Source organism: Bos mutus, chromosome 4 (assembly GCF_027580195.1).
Source record: "Bos mutus isolate GX-2022 chromosome 4, NWIPB_WYAK_1.1, whole genome shotgun sequence".
NCBI classification, from domain to species: Eukaryota; Metazoa; Chordata; class Mammalia; order Artiodactyla; family Bovidae; genus Bos; species Bos mutus.
This window is the reverse complement of record NC_091620.1, coordinates 6,222,054-6,242,514: the sequence shown is the minus strand read 5'-3', so window position 1 is coordinate 6,242,514 and position 20,461 is coordinate 6,222,054. Positions and strand designations below refer to the sequence as shown.

General features: G+C 46.2%; 1 protein-coding gene across 1 annotated transcript in view; it reads left to right on the top strand.

Annotated features, from left to right (window-relative positions):
* Positions 1-20,461, top strand: part of NCAPG2 (non-SMC condensin II complex subunit G2) — a 72,940-nt gene that overhangs the window by 15,326 nt on the left and 37,153 nt on the right. Inside the window, exons 9-12 of the mRNA XM_070369002.1 lie at positions 2,195-2,281; positions 4,920-5,015; positions 5,622-5,747; positions 20,016-20,195. Coding sequence (XP_070225103.1) covers positions 2,195-2,281; positions 4,920-5,015; positions 5,622-5,747; positions 20,016-20,195 — 489 coding nt within the window. The remainder of the gene's footprint in view (positions 1-2,194; positions 2,282-4,919; positions 5,016-5,621; positions 5,748-20,015; positions 20,196-20,461) is intronic.

Sequence of the window (20,461 nt, the reverse complement as noted above, 5' to 3'; positions counted from 1 at the left end):
CGAGCCTGCCTCAGATGTCCCTCCCTCACCACGACGTGCAGTGTGAGTGGAACCAAGGCTTTTGCGCATTTTGGCAGCTCTGGACCTGCAGTGTCCGACCACGTATATCTGCTGGGCCTTTGAAACGTGGCCAGTCCAAGCTGAGATGGGCTGTAAATGTAAGGAACTCACCAGATTTGCAAGACAGTCTGGGAAAAGAAGAATATAAAGTATCTCATGGATTTTTAAAAAGAATATTGACTGATGTTGAAATGATAGTGTGTTGGATAATTGGGCTAAACAAAATATATTATTAAAGTAAATTTACTTTTTTTCTTTCCTGTTTTTAGTGTGACCACTGGAAAGTTTAAAATTGCATTTGTGGTTGCTGTTGTGTTTCTGTTGGCCAGTGCTCCTTGGGAGACTCAGGCCATCTCTTCAGCAACATAATTTGAGAATTTAAAGATGTTTGAATCAGGCTTATAACCTTTAATGACTATAACACGTACATACTGGCTGTGTAATTCACAATTAAACATTCATAGGCTCTTTTGGAAAAAAATCAAAAGAAAATGTCTGATATCCCTTACATTTTTCTCATACTAGGTTCTTAGATGTGTTTTTTTCCTTCTGAGAGTAAAATTTTTACTCTAAGTCATCAAGCGGTCTTTTCTCCTGGGAGAGCAGGCCCTGGAGCAGTGTCGGGGGCAGAGGGGAGGCTAACCACCCATGTTTATTTCTGTACATTCTCCTCTCTTGCCCAGCTTGTGCTTCAGTTACACACGCTGTCAGTTATCACTGATGTCTGCTTCTAGGAAACAAGAACTCACCTTTCCCGTTGCCCTGTAGACAACTTCTACAGTAGTTTCTCAGTGTATAGTTTTTTGGGGAAGTGGCAGAACCAGGATGTTCTTATGCATTTTTTGCATTGGTCTATACTCCATGAAACTTCACAGGAAGGAGTATTTGTTCCCCTTTTCTCTAGCAGTGATTTAAAAATAGGAGTTTGTGATTTAAAGGTAATTGTTTAGGTCTGCACCAAATTAGTATCAGAAGTGTGTGCTTCTCAGTTTCACTCCCTTCCCTGTGTCCCTTCAAGTTTTTAAAGCAAACTCCAGATGTGGCACCTTACTCCTGTGCACTTCAGGATGCATCATCTCTAAAAGGTCCATGCTTACTTTGTGACCCCTATGGGCCAATAGTCCACCAGGCTCCTCTGTCCATGGGATTCTCCAGGCAAGAGTACTGGAGTGGGTTGGCATTTCCTTCTCCAGGGGATCTTCCCGACCCAGGGAGTGAACCCGGGTCTTCTGCATTGTGGGCAGATTCTTTACCATCTGAGCCCCCAGGGAAGCCCCATACTAATATTTAAACATCTCTGCTTTGTTTAAATAATGTCTTCATTTTGAAGCCAGGATCCAACAGGTCTCCCAATGGCATTTGCTTGTTACGTCATTTAAAGCCTTCTTCTCTTTGAAAAAATCTCTGCCATTGACATGTTAGCAAACCTGGTCAGTTGTAGAATGCCCGTGTTCTGGTGGTTAGCTCTCAAGGGTCAACTTCTATGGCCCAGATGCCTGGCTGGTGGTGCCGTGGACCTCCTGTGTGATCACAGGTCGGGCAGCCCGGTCCCCACGGGAGTCTCGTTGAGCCGAGGGGCGGCTTCAGGGGGCATCCTCACTTAGTGGAGACGAGTAGATGTTAGTGGCGAGTCTCCCTCGATCCTTCCCTACTGCCGTGGAGTCCTGGGGACTGCCTGTTCTGCCTCTCACTGGGGTGCCTCCCAGACATCTGTTTCTGTCAGTTTGGAATCCTGGCCCCCACCTTAGCGGTACGGTGTGAGTTCTTGGGCGGGGGGTGAGGTAAGCTCTTGGAACAGATCCAGTTTTCTGAGATTATCAGATGAGTCAGGAGGGGTGCTCCTAGGCCCACCTTTGTCTCTGGGCCCTGTCTGGCTTGATCCAGGCTCGAGTGCCATGCAATTTGGTACAAATGTGGTATTTCTTCAAATAAGATAAAAGAAAAGTTCTCTCTGGTATGTGCGTTCTAAGAAGTGTAGACAAAGTGGAGAAGCCCTGATGACGGGACCCAGGCCTTTCCCCTCGTGAGCGGGAAGGTGAGCCAGTTAGACTGTCCCCTTGTGCCGAGGCTCCTCCCGCGCCTGCCCTGCTCTCTGCGGGGCGCACTCACCCGTGCTCCCCGCCGGCTGTTCCAGGCCATCGAGAACGACTGCATCCAGGACCTCATGCACCACGGCGTCCACCTTCCTCGGAGGTCTCCAGTGCACCCCAGGGTGCGCAAGGTGAGCACGCTCCTGCAGCACTTTTGAAAATTGTCTCTCAAATTTTTTGTTTTTAGAGAGTTGTTTTTGTGAAATTTTGTTAAGCTTCCACAGGCATCAGTTAAAGGAATTTTTCAGAATCTTGACATTTGGAATTCTGGGAGATCTACCTTGATGCCAAAGTTTTGATTAGGAAAGCAAACATCTGTTGTTAAGACATCGGAACTGTGTTCAGACAGCCTTTAACTATGTTCTTGGACATAACAATGTCTAGAACCATCACTTTCTCACTGCCACTACTGCTGCTTTCAAAGAAGAGACTGTTTGGGATTATTTTTATTGTTGACTTTCATATATTACATTTCCACTTTGTAGTCTGCAAACCGTATTGAATAATTGTTTTGATAGTTTCTCTTGATACAATTTTGTTTTTAAAACGTAGTCTCAGAATTCGGGTATGGTTTTATCCTCATGTTGTACATGATCTGACTGATCAAGTCTCTGCTGTTGGTGTGGCTGTTGTTCTGACGGAGTCTGATAAGCAGGGCTCCTGCAGGAGGACCTGGAGGCTCTGGTCGGCTGTGTGGGGCCGTGTCTACCCCGGGCGAGGCCCCCGTGCTCACTGCTGGTTTGGGCAACTGTGTGTCAGGAAGCTAGGGGAATAAAGATGAGGTGCCTGCTACTGTTTGTGTAGTGGAGTCATTATTTGTAGGCGTAAACTATATTAAAAAACATTTCTTATTATTGATGATTTAGTTTGTATTATCCAAAGATAAAGACCCAGAGATGAAAATATATCCATGTGCCTTCCCCACCACCCGCCCCACCCAGCACACACGGTCCCTGGCACTTCGTAAGTGGTAGATAGTTTGGATCATTTACTTCACATGTATGATTTAATGTTCAGATTCTGCCTAACTGTAAGGAGTGGTATTTTATTAAATCATACATATTTGTGATGTGGTTACTTTACTGCTGCTACCAAATAACTGAAGACTTTTTCATACCTGATTTTCTGTTGTGGTAGTAAGAAATGAAGATGAGTACAGGTATCATTGTTTGTTAGATTTATGGCAAAATGCACAGCCAGAATGAAAGGCAGAATATTAGATTTCACTTCTCAAGTGAAATGTATTCTTGGACTCCAAGTCATTGTTCTTACTGCTTATAACATATCATAGCTTCTTGCTTGAATCCTTTTTTTGATAAATACCAAATTTACTTGATAAGTCATTTTATTGATATGTTGAAAGAAGCTTCAGAAAATACCTTAGAAGTCACTTGAAAGTAAGAAATCCCTATTGTAGATGAAGATCTTCTAAAATTAGATAGTAGTAATGGTTGCACAACTCTATGTATACTAAACCCCACTGAATTACACACTTTATGAGTGACTTATGTTTTATGAATTGTACCTCATATAGTTGTTTAAAAGCTCTCTGTGAAGCAAGTACCATTAATACCAAATTAACATTGCTCACAGAAAGCAAATGACAGACTGAAATCTCCTAAATGAAAAGTTTACAGCCAGAAGAAGGAAATCCCAGATTGCAGTGCTTTTGCTGCTGTTGCTCAGTCACTGAGTCACGTCTGACTCTGCAGCTCCATGGACTCCAGCTTTCTAGGCTTCTCAGTCCTTTACTATCTCCCGGAGTTTGCTCAAACTCATGTCTATTGAGTTGGCGATTTGTAGTTCTTTTAGGGCAAAGTTGGTTGACATTCACTTAAAGTCTATTGTTTTATAACCTAATTTATAAAAAATTTCTATTTTTCACTAATATAACTTTGGCTGCAAGAGTTGTGAATTAAGGACAAAAGGCAACACTGATTGTTGTTGGGGACAAGAATCTGAAGAGTCGCAGGAAGGTCCTGGCTGGTTAAAGCAGTATGTTTTCTGATTGTCTGTGACTTCAGGGAGGGACCTGACATTCAGGTTTCTCCTGGGAAGGATCACTGGGCAGTGACACCCCTTTGAGATACAGTCGCCCCTGGAGTCTGCGGGCTCCAGTGCCTTCCTGAACACTTTTCATCATCTCTGGATCACTTATACCCAGTGCAGTGTAAGTGCTTGTAATAGGCTGTGAATCTGATGTGATTACTACATAAACAGTTGCCAGCAAGTGACAGTTTCAAGCTTTGCTTTGAACTTTTCTGGAATTTTTTCCCCTCAAATATTTTCTATCCACGCTTGGTGGAATCTGCAGATGCAGAGCCCATGGATGTGAAGGGCTGACTCTTCGCGCCATTCTGAATGCCTGAAAGAGGTTCTCAGAACAAGACAGTCGTAGCCAGTGCACTTTGAAGGCAGAATGCGCTGTAGGAACAATCAGGCTGCTCCTTTTCCATTTGACCCTGAGATCAGAGGTGTGTCTTTTTATGAGGTTTTGGGGCTATTGGTAGAAGAGTAGAAGTTGGAACCCGAACCTTTGTACAGCCCAAGGCTGTAGGTCTCTCTTCCGCCGTCGGTGCCTTTGTGAGATCTCCGTGTTCCGAGCTGGCAGCATGGTTTCTTGTCGTGGTTCCTGATAGAAAGAACTGTGCGTCCAAGACTTGTGAATGCAGGGGCAGCCAGTGCTCCCTGTTTGCTCAAAGTGGGATCTTAAGTGCTCTTTTGAAAACACCAATATTACTGTTCTTTTCTTCTTTTCTTGGCTCATAGGTGCTGAGTTATTTTCACCATCAAAAGGAAGTTCGGCAGGGAGTGGAAGAGATGCTTTACAAGCTATACAAGCCCATCCTTTGGAGAGGATTAAAGGTATGCCTCTTAACTGTCCATGTTTAGGATGCTGAGTATGCTGTGGGGTTTAGCATCTTCTGATTCAGGCACTAAAAGTAAGACTTGAGGCTGGGCATGTGTGAGATTCTGAATGAATACTTTATGCTTTTACTAAAAGCATTTCTTAAGCTGGGAACCTGAATGGAGTCAGTGCTGGATGCACAGCTGGAAGCAGGGTCGTCATGCTCGGCAGGGGTGGTGTGTGCAGAGCTGGGCTGAGCCTTCCTGGCCCTTCGGGCCTCCTGCCGGTGACTGGGGACACGGTGACAGCACGTGAGGAGGGGTCAGACGAGCATGCGGGTCATTTTAACGCAGGTGACTGTGGTCTGGGGGCAGGACATGACTGATTCTTCCTGACACAGTGGACTTTGAGGTAGGGAAATGTCTCTGTCGACATGGAGCTGGGAGTTTGGCTTCATTTAAGGAAGGTCTCACAAGCTTGGTTAGTTTAAATGTTACGGTTGTCTTTAATATGTAAATAGGAACATGCCTGTGTTGAGACACTAGAAGCATTGCTTGAGGGCTTCTGCGCTGACGCCTTTGCCTGTCAGCTCTTTGATTCTGAAACTTCTCTCACCATTCCAGGCCAGAAACTCGGAAGTCCGGTCCAATGCTGCACTGCTGTTCGTTGAGGCGTTTCCGATTCGGCATCCAGGGTTTAACGCCATTGAGATGGACAGCGAGATTCAGAAACAGTTTGAAGAACTCTACGTATGTATTCATGTGGCGGGGCTCCCAGCCTGCAGCGGTCTGGGCCTGGATGTCCCTGGGGCTGCCCTGGGCGGCCTCCAGAGGGCAATCTTTCCAGATCCTGACGTTCTTCCAGGAACCCGGCCTCTCCCAGTGCCTTCTGTGGCAGCGAGGACTCGCAGGGTCTGTTTCCTCTTCCTCTCGGTCTCTTTTGGACCCTCTCGTCATTTATTGTGTGTAGTTTGAAGTGCCTTATGTGTTCCCCCAGCAGAGAGGCTGTGTCACAGTGGTCAGGACAGAGCCCGGGGCTGGTCCCTCTGTCTGATGGCTGTGTGCCTTGGGGCAAGGTGGGCACTGACTTTTCTGTCTTTATCTGTGTGGCGGGCGTGGTGGTAGCACCTGTGTAAGGTGGGGCAGTGTCGTGAACACACACGCAACTAGTTAGCTTTTAAGGCCAGTAATGCCTGTTGCGGTGGTTTTTTCCCAATGACTGATTTTCCTAGTGAGTCGTTAGGACATCAGGATGTGACATTTATTCCTAAGTGATAATCTCCAGTCTTTCACCTGGTAGGACAGTGTGAGCCTCTGCTGATTTCTCTACAGCCCCTGCCATTTGCAGGGTCTCCTGACACAAGCTAAGAGAAACTATTTATTGTCCTAGTTAGTAGAATAACATTTTAGGAAGGGATAGCACACACGCCATGACAGTGACGGTTACCCATGGCTGTCCTAAAATACTTCCTTTGGTTTGTGTGTTTTCTGGCCCACTATAAACAAATATCAGACATGCAAAAAGTTGAAATAGTAGTATAATTAGTGTCTCCTGCTTAACCTCTTCACATTTCCTCACCTGTGCATTCCCATCTCACCCCCGGATGCCACCCGCACATGCAGAGACACGCACCCCCTGAAGTGAACCGGTGTCAGTGTTTCACCAGGTGTGCCGCATCCACACGTGTGTTTATTTAAAAGCCCCTTTGGGGTTCGTGGTTAATTTTGTGGACAAATGTTGCTGGGCAAACCACAACTAGATTTTGGAAGGTTTTAGCCATAAGACCATGAAAAACTTACACTCTTTTTAGCTCAGGTGTCCAGTCGGTGAAGCACTTGTGTTTTTGCCTGAAGCGCTGAAGACTCTGCCCTTGAATGCAGAGGTGGAGGGTGTGCTGGATGTCTAGCACGACCCCCTTTACGTGGGATCTGCCGCAGGCGCTTGGCCCTGGCGATGGGCCTGACCGGCGATGAGGAGGGTACCATCCCAGCCCACGGATGGGGAGGCAGGTTGCATGGTGGTTTAGAGTGTGGAGTCAGGCAATTTGAATCCCAGTTCCCAGTTAATGTCTGATTTTTCTCAAATTAACCTCTTTCAACTCCTGTTTCTTCTTTAAAACTGGAGAAAATATTTTATCAGATTGTGATAAGTTTCCAATGAAAAACTGTATATAAAGCATTTAGTTCAGCCCCTAGCACTAAGGTGACAGTGGTTATAACTGTCCAAAACGACATCACAATCTGTAAAGTGATGTAACCGTCCCACAGAGTCCGCTCTAACATCAGTTCAGTTCAGTTGCTCAGCAGTATCTGACTCTTTCTGACCCCGTGGACTGCAGCACGCCGGGTTTTCCTGTCCATCACCAACTCCCAGACCTTAACATGGTGCCCCTGTATCACAGACAGTCTGTACTCAGCTTAATCATTGTGAGTTTTGTATTTGCTTTATTAACTATTTAAAAAACAAAAATTAATATTTCCTATTTTGTTTGAATTTAAGGAAGGAAAAACACTAAACGAATTTCAAGTCAATTAAATTTTTTTTCAGAACTATAAGTATTAAATTCTAAATAACTCTTTTAAGTTAAAAAAAAAAAAACCTAGACTGTGGAGAACACTGATTTTACATTTTTTTCTTTCAGTTCAGTTCAGTTACTCAGTTGTGTCCAAATTTTACGACCCCATGGACTGCAGCACACCAGGCTACCCTGTCTGTCAACATGTCCCAGAGCTTGCTCAGGGTGGATGGCTGAGGTCAGTGGTCAACACCATTGAGTCAGTGATGCCATCAGCCATCTCATCCTCTGTCGTCCCCTTCTCCTGCCTTCAATCTTTCCCAGCATCAGGTTCTTTTCCATTAAGTCAGTTTTTCCCATGAGGTGGCCAAAGTATTGGAGCTTCAGCTTCAGAATCAGTCTTTCCAATGAATGTTCAGGACTGATTTCCTTTAGGATGGACTGGTTGGATCTCCTTGCAGTCCAAGGGACGCTCAAGAGTCTTCTCCAGCATCACAGTTCAAAAGCATCAGCTCTTCAGTGCTCAGCTTTCTTTATGGTCCAACTCTTACATCCATACATGACTACTGGAAAAACCATAGCTTTGACTACGTGGGCCTTTATCAGCAAAGTAATGTCTCTGTTTTTTAATATGCTGTCTAGGTTGATCATAGCTTTTCTTCCAAGGAGGAAGCACCTTTTTTTGACTTTCTTGGCTGCAGTCTCCATCTGCAGTGATGTTGGAGCCCAAGAAAATAAAGTCTGTCACTATTTCCCTTGTTCCCCATCCATGTGCCATTAAGTGATGGGATTGAATGCCATGATCTTAATTTCTTGAATGTTGAGTTTTAAGCCAGCTTTTTCACTCTCTTCTTTCACTTTTATCAAGAGACTCTTTAGTTCTTCACTTTCTGCCATAGGGTAGTATCATCTGCATACCTGAGGTTATTGATATTTCTCCCAGCAATCTAGATTCCAGCTTGTGCTTCAACCAGCCTGGCATTTCACATGACATACTCTGCATGTAAATTAAATAAACAGGGAGACAATATATAGCCTTGAAGTGCTCCTTTCCCACTTTGGAACCAGTCTGTTATTCCATGTCTGGTTCTAACTGTTGCTTCTTTGCCTGCATACAGATTTCTCAGGAGGCAGGTAAGGTGGTCTGGTATTCCCATTCCTGAAGAATTTTCAACAGTTTGTTCTGATCCACAGAGTCAAAGGCTTTAGTGTCGTCAGTAAGGCAGAAGTAGATGTTTTTCTGGAATTTGCTTGCTTTTCTATGATCCAGCATATGTTGGCAATTTGGTCTCTTGTTCCTCTGCCTTTTCTAAATCCAGCTTGAACATCTATCTGGAAGTTCTCGGTTCATGTACTGTTGAAGCCTGGCTTGGAGAATTTTGAGCATTACTTTACAGCGTGTGACAGGAGTGCAATTGTACGGCAGTTTGAGCATTCTTTGGCATTGCCTTTCTTTGGGATTGGAATGAAAATATCATTTTCCAGTCCTGTGACCACTGCTGAGTTTTTCAAATTTGCTGGCATACTGAGTGCAGCACTTTCACAGCATCATCTTTTAGGATTTGAAATAGCTCAACTGGAATTCTATCACCTCCACATGCTTTGTTGGTAGTGATGCTTCCTAAGGCCCACTTGACTTTGCACTTCAGGATGTCTGGTTCTAGGTGAGTGATCATACCATTGTGATTATCTGGGTCATGAAGATCTTTTTTTATATAGTTCTTCTGTGTATTCTTGCAACATCTTCTTAATATCTTCTGTCCTTCATTGTGCTCATCTTTGCATTAAGTGTTCCCTTCGTATCTCTAATTTTCTTGAAGAGATCTCTATTCATTCCCATTCTATTGTTTTCCTCTATTTCTTTGCATTGTTCACTTAGGAAGGCTTTCTTATCTCTCCTTGCTATACTCTGGAACTCTACATTCACATGGATATATGTTTCCTCTGCTCCTTCGCCTTTTGCTTCTCTTCTTTTCTCAGCTATTTACAAGGCCTCCTCAGATAACCATTTTGCCTTTTTGCATTTCTTTTTCTTGGGGATGGTTTTGATCACAGCCTTTGTACAATGTCGCGAACCTCTGTCCATAGTTCTTCAGACACTCTATCAGATCGAATCCCTTGAATCTATTTGTCACTTCCACTGTAAAATCATAAGGGATTTGATTTAGGTCATACCTGAATGGTCTAGTGGTTTTTCCCTACTTTCTTCAATTTAAGTCTGAATTTGCAATAAGGAGTTCATGATCTGAGCCACAGGCAGCTCCAGGTCTTGTTTTTGCTGCCTGTATAGAGTTCTCCATCTTCCGCTGCAAAGAATATAATCAATGTGATTTTGGTATTGACTATCTGGTGATGTCCATGTGTAGAGTCATCTCTTATGTTGTTGGAAGAGGGTGTTTGCTATGACTAGTGCATTCTCTTGGCAAAACTCTGTTAGCCTTTGCCCTGCTTCATTTTGTACTCCAACACCAAACTTGCCTGTTATTCCAGGTATCTCTTGACTTCCTACTTTTGCATTCCAGTCACCTGTGATGAAAAGGACATCTTTTTTGGGTGTTGGTTCTAAAAGGTCTTGTAGGTCTTCACAGAACCTTCAACTTCAGCTCCTTCAGCGTTACTGGTTGGGATGGACTTGGATTACTGTGATATTGAATGTTTTGCCTTGGAAATGAACAGAGATCGTTCTGTCGATTTTGAGTCTGCATCCAAGTACTGCATTTCGGACTCTTTTGTCGACCATGATGGCTACTCCATTTCTTCTAAGGGATTCCTGCCCACAGTAGTAGATGTAATGCTCATCTGAGTTAAAGTCACCCATTCCAGTCCATCTCAGTTCGCTGATTCCTAGAATGTGGACGTTCACTCTTGCCATCTCTTGTTGGACCACTTCCAATTTGCCTTGACTCATGGACCTGACATTCCAGGTTCCTATGCAATATTGCTCTTTACAGCATCAAACTTTATTTCCATCACCAGTCACATCCACAACTGGGTGTTGGTTTTGCTTTGGCTCCATCCCTTCATTCTTTTTGGAGTTATTTCTCCACTGATCTCCAGTAGCATATTGGGCACCTACCGACCTGGGGAGTTCATCTTTCAGTGTTCTCTCTTTTTGCCTTTTCATACTGTTCATGGAGTTCTCAACGCAGGAATGCTGAAGTGGTATGCCATTCTCTTCTCCAGTGGACCACGTTTTGTCAGAACTCTCCACCATAAGCTGTCCATCTTGGGTGGCCCTACCTGGCATGGCTCATAGTTTCATTGAGTTAGACAAGGCTGTGGTCCATGTGATCAGTTTGGTTAGTTTTCTGTGATTGTGTTTTTCGTTCTGTCTGCCCTTTAATGGATAAGAGTAAGAGGCCTGTGAAAGCTTCCTGATGGGAGGGACTGGCTGTGGGCAATTGGGTCTTACTCTGATGGGAGGGCCATGCTCAGTAAGTTGATGGGTGGGGCTGTGTTCCCTCCCTGTAGTTTGTCCTGATGCCAAAATATGGTAGGGGTAATGGTTCAGTTAGTTCAGTTCAGTTCAGTCGCTCAGTCGTGTCCGACTCTTTGTGACCCCATGAATCGCAGCACGCCAGGCCTCCCTGTCCATCACCAACTCTCGGAGTTCACTCAGACTCATGTCCATCGAGTCAGTGATGCCATCCAGCCATCTCATCCTCTGTCGTCCCCTTCTCCTCCTGCCCCCAATCCCTCCCAGCATCAGAGTCTTTTCCAATGAGTCAACTCTTTGCATGAGGTGGCCAAAGTACTGGAGTTTCAGCTTTAACAGCATTCCTTCCAAAGAGCACCCCGGACTGATCTCCTTCAGGATGGACTGGTTGGATCTCCTTGCAGTCCAAGGGACGCTCAAGAGTCTTCTCCAACACCACAGTTCAAAAGCATCAATTCTTTGACGCTCAGCTTTCTTCACAGTCCAACTCTCACATCCATACATGACTACTGGAAAAACCATAGCCTCGACTAGACGGACCTTTGTTGGCAAAGTAGTGTCTCTGCTTTTGAATATGCTATCTAGGTTGGTCATAACTTTGTTCCAAGGAGTAAGCGTCTTTTAATTTCATGGCTGCAATCACCACCTGCAGTGATTTTGGAGGCCCAAGAAATGAAGTCTGACACTGTGTTCACCGTTTCCCCATCTATTTGCCATGAAGTGATGGGACCAGATGCCATGATCTTCATTTTCTGAATGTTGTACTTTAAGCCAACTTTTTCACTCTCCTCTTTCACTTTCATCAAGAGGCTCTTTAGTTCCTCTTCACTTTCTGCCACAAAGCTGGAGTCATCTGCATATCTGAGGTTACTGATATTTCTCCCGGCAATCTTGATTCCAGCTTGTGCTTCTTCCAGCCCAGCGTTTCTCATGATGTACTCTGCATATAAGTTAAATAAGCAGGGTGACAACATACAGCCTTGACGTACTCCTTTTCCTATTTGGAACCAGTCTGTTGTTCCATGTCCAGTTCTAACCGTTGCTTCCTGACCTGCATATAGATTTCTCAAGAGGCAGATCAGGTGGTCTGGTATTCTCATCTCTTTCAGAATTTTCCAGAGTTTATTGTGATCCACACAGTCAAAAGCTTTGGCATAGTCAATAAAGCAGAAATAGATGTTTTTCTGGAACTCTCTTGCTTTTCCCATGATCCAACGGATGTTGGCAATTTGATCTCTGGTTCCTCTGCCTTTTCTAAAACCAGCTTGAACATCTGGAAGTTCACAGTTCACATATTGCTTAAGCCTGGCTTGGAGAATTTTGAGCATTACTTTACTAGCGTGTGAGATGAGTACAATTGTGTGGTAGTTTGAGCATTCTTTGGCATTGCCTTTCTTTGGGATTGGATTGAAAACTGACCTTTTCCAGTCCTGTGGCCACTGCTGAGTTTTCCAAATTTGCTGGCATATTGAGTGCAGCACTTTCACAGCATCATCTTTCAGGATTTGAAAGAGCTCAACTGGAATTCCATCCCCTCCACTAGCTTTGTTCGTAGTGATGCTTTCTAAGGCCCACTTGACTTCACATTCCAGGATGTCTGGCTCTAGGTCAGTGATCACACCATCATGATTATCTTGGTCGTGAAGATCTTTTTTGTACAGTTCTTCTGTGTATTCTTGCCACCTCTTCTTAATATCTTCTGCTTCTGTTAGGTCCATACCATATCTGTCCTTTATCGAGCCCATCTTTGCATGAAATGTTCCCTCGGTATCTCTAATTTTCTTGACAAGATCTCTAGTCTTTCCCATTCTGTTGTTTTCCTCTATTTCTTTGCATTGATTGCTGAGGAAGGCTTTCTTATCTCTTCTTGCTATTCTTTGGAATTCTGCATTCAGATGCTTATCTCTTTCCTTTTCTCCTTTGCTTTTCACTTCTCTTCTTTTCACAGCTATTTGTAAGGCCTCCCCAGACAGCCATTTTAATGGTGACCTCCTTCAGGAGGACTTACGCCAGCATGTCCTGGGGCTTCCAGGACTGTTGTGTTCAGTGCCCCTGTGGTGTTGGAAAAGACTCTTGAGAGTCCCTTGAACTGCAAGGAGATCAAACCAGCCAGTCCTAAAGAAAACCAGTCCTGAATATTTGTTGGAAGGACTGTTGCTGGAGCTGAAGCTCTAAGACTATGGCCACGTGATGGGCAGAACTGACTCATTGGAAAAGACCCCGATCCTGGGAAAGATCGAAGGCGGGAGGAAAAGGGGACGACAGAAGATGAGATGGATGGCATTACCGGCTCAATGGACATGAGTTAATGCAAGCTCTGGGAGTTGGTGATGGACAGGGAAGCCTGGCGTGCTGCAGTCCATGGGGTTGCAAAGAGTCAGGAGTCAGACACGACTAAGTGACTCAACTGAACTGACCCTATGGCAGGCCACTGTTGACCCACGCCTCCGGTGGAGACTCCTGGACACTCACAGCCAAGTGTGGCTCCGTCTCTTGTGGGGTCACCACTCCTTTCTCTGGGTCCTTGTGTGCACAGGGTTTTGTTTGTGCCCTCCAAGAGTCTGTTCCCCAGTCCTGCGGAAGTTCTGTAATCATATCCCACTGGCTCTCAAAGTCAGATTCCCTGGGGGTTGTCCGTCCCTTTGCCTGATCCCCAGGGTGGGGAGTCTGTTGCAGCCCTGGGACTTTTGTAGCAGTGCAAGGACTTCTTTGATGCCATTGTTCTCCAGTCTGTGGGTCGCCCGCCCCCTGGCTCTGGTGGGGCTAGTGGCGACCTCCTGCATGTGGATTTGTGCCACACGCTGCGCCGTCCAGAGACACTGACTCCTCAGCAGCCCACTGCAGACTCGTGCCTCTGCAAGAAACACGCAACACTCAAAGGAGGCCTGGCTTCACGGACGCCCACAAATGCTGAAGTGGGCAGCGTGCCCCTCCTCCAGGGCATCTTCCTGGCCCAGGAACCAAATTGGGGTCTCCTGCATTGCAGGCAGATTCTTTACCAGCTGAGCTACCAGGGAAGTCCTGCGGTTTTTTCTTAGTGGAGACAGGTTTATGTTTTTCAAGTAGCAAAATTTGGTCAACAGTCTTATAGAAATGAGATGTCACTGTCAAAACAGATATTTTAAAGACCTTTGAAAATTAAAACTGCCAATAACGGAATCTTGTTTGGGATGAAAATGGATAGGGAGGGGCTTTTGTGTGAGCAGAGCATGCTGTGACGGCCTCAGATCCCTTTTGGGAGTGTAGTGAGCGCATCTGGGGAGGTGGTTGTGTACAGCAGCTGTGAGAGCTGAGTTGCCATGGGCCTTGCTTTGCTGTGGATGTCCTTGGGGAGGCAGGTGCCTCTGACTGAAGCCTAAAATGTCCTTTATTTTTCTGTGACAGTTTATAGTTCAGCCAGGTAGAAATTTTGTCTTCAAAATCATTTTATTCCAGGACTGCCAAAATATTTTGTATGTTTTCTAGCATTGAGGTGCTTCTGAAATTTTAAGGATGATTTTCTTTATCTTTTGATTTTTTTTTCTTCCGCTATAACATGAAATTCAGTGTGTTGGTTGCATACTAGACAAAGGAAATTTTCTTAATAATCTTTTTCTTTTCTTCTTTCCAATGTCCATTTGTTCCTAACTCCTTTTAGGGAGCAGTGCAGTGTCATGGTTAAGTTAGTAACAGAGCTGGTTAAGAGCAGGAGTTGTTTCTGTGGAGGGCGAGACAATAGTGGTTTTAGGCTGTGGCCACGTGGTCCAGCCACTCCCCCGCTGCTTGGCAGGAAGGCAGCCCAGTGGTTTATTCCAGTGAAACTGACCTACAGATATGGATCTGTGAATTCCATGTGATATTTACATGTTTCAGAATATTATTCATTTTTTCCAACTACTTGGAAGCAAAAAACCATTCTCATGTCCTGTAGGCCACACAGACACAGGCATGGGCCTCTCTGGCCTGTGGGTTGGTGGCGAGCTCATGACCCTCTGGGTCAGGGCCTGAGTAGGGGGTTTGGGGGATCCAGGAGGTGAGGGAGGGCTTGATGAAGATGACAGAGGAGGCCCCGTGCGTGCCTGTGGTCCCTGAAGGGCAGCGGGTCTCTGTGTGGAAACCGCGTGAAGTGCCTTGTCCTGGTGGTTGGCGAGTCCCTGATGTGGGCTGTGTGCCATAAGGTGATCATCTGGAATTAACGTTGAAGAATAATGTTGTAAGTAATCCATACAAAACAAAAGCTATAAAACTTGTGAGTTCCTTCTGTTCCTTTCTGTTTTTTATTTTGTCTCTCTTCCTTGCTTTTTGTTTTTCTCAAGTGACCTGTCGTCTTCACTTTCCATCCCTGTTGTGCAGAGAGTGTTGGCTGGAGGCGGGGGCCGGCTCGGGGTTTCGCTGGCGGTGTGGCGCTGTCCTCCGTGGGCGTCTTCCCTGCCTGCTGCGCTGGTCATGGCTTTGTGTCAGTGGGTGGGCTGGGCACCGGCATACTCCCTGCGGCCTGGGCGTGGGCAGCAGGCGGGCCGGCCCCTGGGTTAGGCACGGAGGTGTCCTGCGCGTGTGCTCCGCTCTCTCTGCCTGTGCAGCTTGCAGGGCTTCTGCCTGCTCTCGGGTGTGCCTGGCCCCTCAGCATCTGTCTCAGCTCTTCCCAGTGGCTTGTGCACTCCCACGCTGCCAGTCCCCGCCCCAGCCCTCCCCGACAGTGTCTGCCAAGGCCTGGCCCCGGCTCGGCTGGTCTGAGCTCTGTGGGCACAGTGCTGCCCACTCCCCCCTCTGGGGGAGTGGAGCCCCCCGGTGTTTGCAGCACTGCCTGCTCTCGTCACCCGGGAGGAGAGCAGGAAGGAAGTGCTTACTCATGTGAGTTCAGCCTTCTTCTGGTCTAATTATGGACTGAGGACTATTTTTGCTTTTAAACTCTGGATTGGAAAGTTCTGCACATAGCAGTAGAGGGCCTTGTGTGGGGGATCCCTGCGCCCTCAGACAGTCCTGGCAGTGCTGACCCGGCCCACTTGGCTCCTCCTCCCTGTTTTTAAGCAGATGTGAGCCACAAAGTATTCCAACTCTTAATTACTTCAGTGAATGTGTTTGTTGCTCAGTAATGTCCAACTGTTTGCGACTGTAATAGCTTCTGGTGAATGATGTCGATTCGTGATCTCCAAAAATTTAACTTTGTGAACAGGGAGCAGACTTGATCACTCGAGAGTGTTTGTATAGCAGAATTGAGAGTGAAAAAGGGCAGAGAACGCTTCTGACACAAACCTCAGAAGGGGACAAAGTGCCCCCGACCCTGTGCTGGTCTAAGAGAGGCCGCGTATACTCTAACCAGACCCACTCCCATAACTACATCTTAAATGAACAAGATTAGAATTGACAATAGAAAGCTCTTACCAGATCCACTCCCACAAGTCTTAAGATAACAAGATTCAGAAGGTTTTTGTTAAAAAGGAGAAGCATGTCCTCAAGCAAGATACATTGTTGTTATATAATCCTTAGTGTATAAGGTCCCATCACTTGATGGCAAATAGATGGGGAAACAATGGAAACAGTGGCAGACTTTATTTTCTTGGGCTCCAAAATCACTGCAGATATGAAAGTAAAAGACACTTGCTCCTTGGAAGAAAAGCTATGACCAACCTAGACAGCGTATGCAGAGACATTACTTTGCCAACAAAAGTCTGTCTAGTCAGAACTATGGTTTTTCCAGTGGTCGTGTATGGATGTGAGAGTTGGACTGTAAGAAAGCTGAGTGCCGAAGAATTGATGCTTTTGAAGTGTGGTGTTGGAGAAGACTCTTGAGAGTCCCTTGAACTGCAAGGAGATCCAAGCAGTCCATCCTAAAGGAGATCAGTCCTGAATATTCACTGGAAGGAATGATGCTGAAGCTGAAACTCCAATACTTTGGCCACCTGATGTGAAGAACTGACTGACTGGAAAAGACCCTGATGCTGGGAAAGACTGAAGGCAGAAGGAGAAGGGGACGACAGAGGATGAGATGGTTGGGTGGCATCACCGACTCAATGGACATGAATTTGAGCAAGCTCTGGGAGACAGTGAAGGACAGGGAAGCCTGGTATGCTGCAGTCCATGGGATCACAAAGAGTCAGACACAACTGAACGACTGAACTGACTGAATCCTTAGTACAGAGCTTAAGATGAATTGTTTTATTGTGTGATCATTAGCTCTGGTCCTAAAGAAAGTGAGATGTTAGTTTTAGTCTTCTCTTAGGAGAAGGTGATGGCAACCCACTCCAGTACTCTTGCTTGGCAAATCCCATGGACAGAGGAGCCTGGTAGGCTGCAGTCCATGGGGTCGCTAAGTCGGACTTGACTGAGCAACTTCACTTTCACTTTTCACTTTCATGCATTGGAGAAGGAAATGGCAACCCACTCCAGTGTTCTTGCCTGGAAAATCCCAGGGATGGGGGAGTCTGGTGGGCTGCCATCTATGGCGTCTCACAGAGTCGGACACGACTGAAGCGACTTAGCAGCAGCAGTCTTACGTGACAGAGACAAAGCACAAAGACAAAAGTTTGTCCTTTTCTCCTCCTTGAGAGCCCCAGACCCCTTTCTCCTCCTGGAGGGCCCTGGACCCCTTCCTCCTTGAGGGCCCCGGATTCCTTATCAGCCTACCTAAGATTAGCTCTCTCGACCCCATGGACTGTAGCCCACTAGTCTCCTCTGTCCATGGGACTCTCCAGGCAAGAATACTGGAGTGGGTAGCTATTCCCTTCTCCAGGGGATCTTCCTAACTCAGGGATTGAACCCAGGCCTCCTACACTGCAGGCACATTCTTTACCATCTGAGCTACTTGGGAAGCCCCTTTACTTCAGTAGGTGTCCTTAAAAGACAGGGTCCCTCTTTTTTAAACATAATCCTACCATTCGCACAACTCAAGTAAGATGAATCGTGATTCTTTGATTTGATCAAATATTCAGTCATTGTTCTTCAGTGACGTTTCAGTGATTCTTTTTTTCCAGTTTTGTTTGAATCTGTGTCCGGGCGAGACCTACATTGTGTGTTCATCTCTTGGGCAACCAGCTCCTGCTCCAGCAGGCACACCGTCTCCCTCTCTCTTTGTTTTTCTTCTTTTATGCTGGCTTCTGTTGTTGAGGAAGCACAGCGATTTTCTCGTTTCCCATAGAACCTGTCCTACTTGTCATTCGTATGTTCCTCTGCCCTTTAAATTTCCTGTAAGTTGGTTAAACATGCAGTAGGTTAGGGTCACGTCTCCTCTGTTAGGTGCTCAGGGGGATCCATGTATGTGGATCAGGGGTGTGTAACCTCCTGTCCCCACCTGTGTTGTCGGCCGCCCCTTGGCCCACTGCTCGGACAGTTGATCACAGCGGGCTCGCTGTATCCTGGGCTTAGTGTGTTATGGCGTTTTGGAAGTTCATGAGTGTGGCTAACACTCCGTTTCAAGGAATAACCAAAGTCCCTGTGTCTCCCTCTGTGTGGCAGGGTGGTGTTGGAGACCCTGCAGTCAGCAGTCACAGGCAGGGTCGGCAGGCAAGGAACCATGAGTGTCTAGATCAGTTCAGTTCAGTCACTCGGTTGTGTCCGACTGTCTGCCACCCCATGGACTGCAGCACGCCAGGCTTCCCAGTCCATCACCAAATCCTGGCCCTTGCTCAAAGTCACGTCCATCAAGTTGGTGATGCTGTCCAACCACCTCATCCTCTGTTGTCCCCTTCTCCTCCTGCCTTCAATCTTTCCCAGCATCAGGGTCTTTTCCAGTGAATCAGTTCTTTGCATCAGGTGGCCACAGTATTGGAGCTTCAGCTTCAGCATCAGTCCTTCCAATGAATATTCAGGACTGATTTCCTTTAGGATGGACTGGTTGGATCTCCTTGCAGTCCAAGGGACTCTCAAGAGTCTCCTCCGACACCACAGTTCAAAAGCATCAATTCTTTGGCGCTCAGCTTTTTTTATGGTCCAACTCTCACATCCATACATGACTACTTGAAAAACTATAGCTTTGACTAGATGGAACCTTGTTGGTAAAGTAATGTCTCTGCTTTTCAATATGCTGTCTAGGTTTGTCATAGCTTTTCTTCCAAGGAGCAAGCATCTTTTAATTTCATGGCTACAGTCACCATCTGCCATGATTTTGGAGCCCAAGAAAATAAAGTCTGTCACTGTTTCCATTGTTTCCCCATCTATTCGCTGTGAAGTGATGGGACCAGATACCATGATCTTAGTTTTTGGATGTTGAGTTTTGAGCCAGCTTTTTCACTCTCCTCTTTCACTTTCACCTTCATCAAGAGGCTCTTTTGTTCCTTTTCACTTTCGGCCATAATGGTTGTGTCATTTGTATATCTGAGTTTATTGATATTTCTCCTGCCAATCCTGATTCCAGCTTGTGCTTCATCCAGCCCAGCGTTTCTCATGATGTACTCTGCATATAAGTTAAATAAGCAGGGTGACAATATATAGCCTTGATGTACTCCTGTCTAGATGGTTTCCTGTAAACACTCGACTACAGGAAGCTCATGTGACTGGAGGTCCCCAGGTGTGTGTGTGTGACTGTGTGGGAACGACATTTGACTGGAGGTCCCCGAGTCTGTGTGTCTGACTGTGTGGGAACGACATGTGACTGGAGGTCACTGGGTCTGCATGTGTGACTGTGGGGAACGACACGTGACGAGGTCACCAGGTCTGCACGTGTGACTGTGCGGGAACGACACGTGACTGGAGGTCCCCGGGTCTGTGTGTGTGACTGTGACTGTGCGGGAATGACACGTGACTGGAGGTCCCCAGGTATGCATGTGTGATTGTGCGGAAATGACACGTGACTGGAGGTCCCCGGGTCTATGTGTGTGACTGTGACTGTGCAGGAACAACATTTGACTGGAGGTCCCTGGGTCTGTGTGTGTGACTGTGACTGTGCGGGAACAACACGTGACTGGAGGTCCCTGGGTCTGCGTGTTTGACTGTGCAGGAATGACGTGTGACTCTAGGTCCCCGGGTTTGCTTATTTGTGGACTTGAAATGGCTATTGGGTTGTGACTGCCGTTGTGCCCACGAGTAAAGCCAATGTGGAAAAAAGTGAACTAATTTAAGATAATTCAGCCTTGTTCTCTTTTGTACTTATAGAGCCTTTTAGAAGATCCTTACCCGATGGTCCGTTCTGCAGGGATCCTCGGTGTTTGTAAAATAACCTCCAAGTACTGGGAGATGATGCCTCCGACCATTCTTATTGACCTCCTCAAGAAGGTAACTGAGGAGCTAGCATTTGATTTGAGCTCCGCTGATGTGCGCTGTTCGGTCTTTAAGGTAAGCTTTTAAATTATATAAGGAATACCTGTTTATTGTAGAATAGTTCTAAATTATAGAGAAAGAAGGAGAAGGCAATGGTACCCCACTCCAGTACGCTTGCCTGGAAAATCCCATGGGCGGAGGAGCCTCTTAGGCTGCAGTCCATGGGGTCGCTAAGAGTCGGGCACGACTGAGCGACTTCATTTTCACTTTTCAGTTGCATGCATCGGAGAAGGAAATGGCCACCCACTCCAGTGTTCTTGCCTGGAGAATCCCAGGAACAG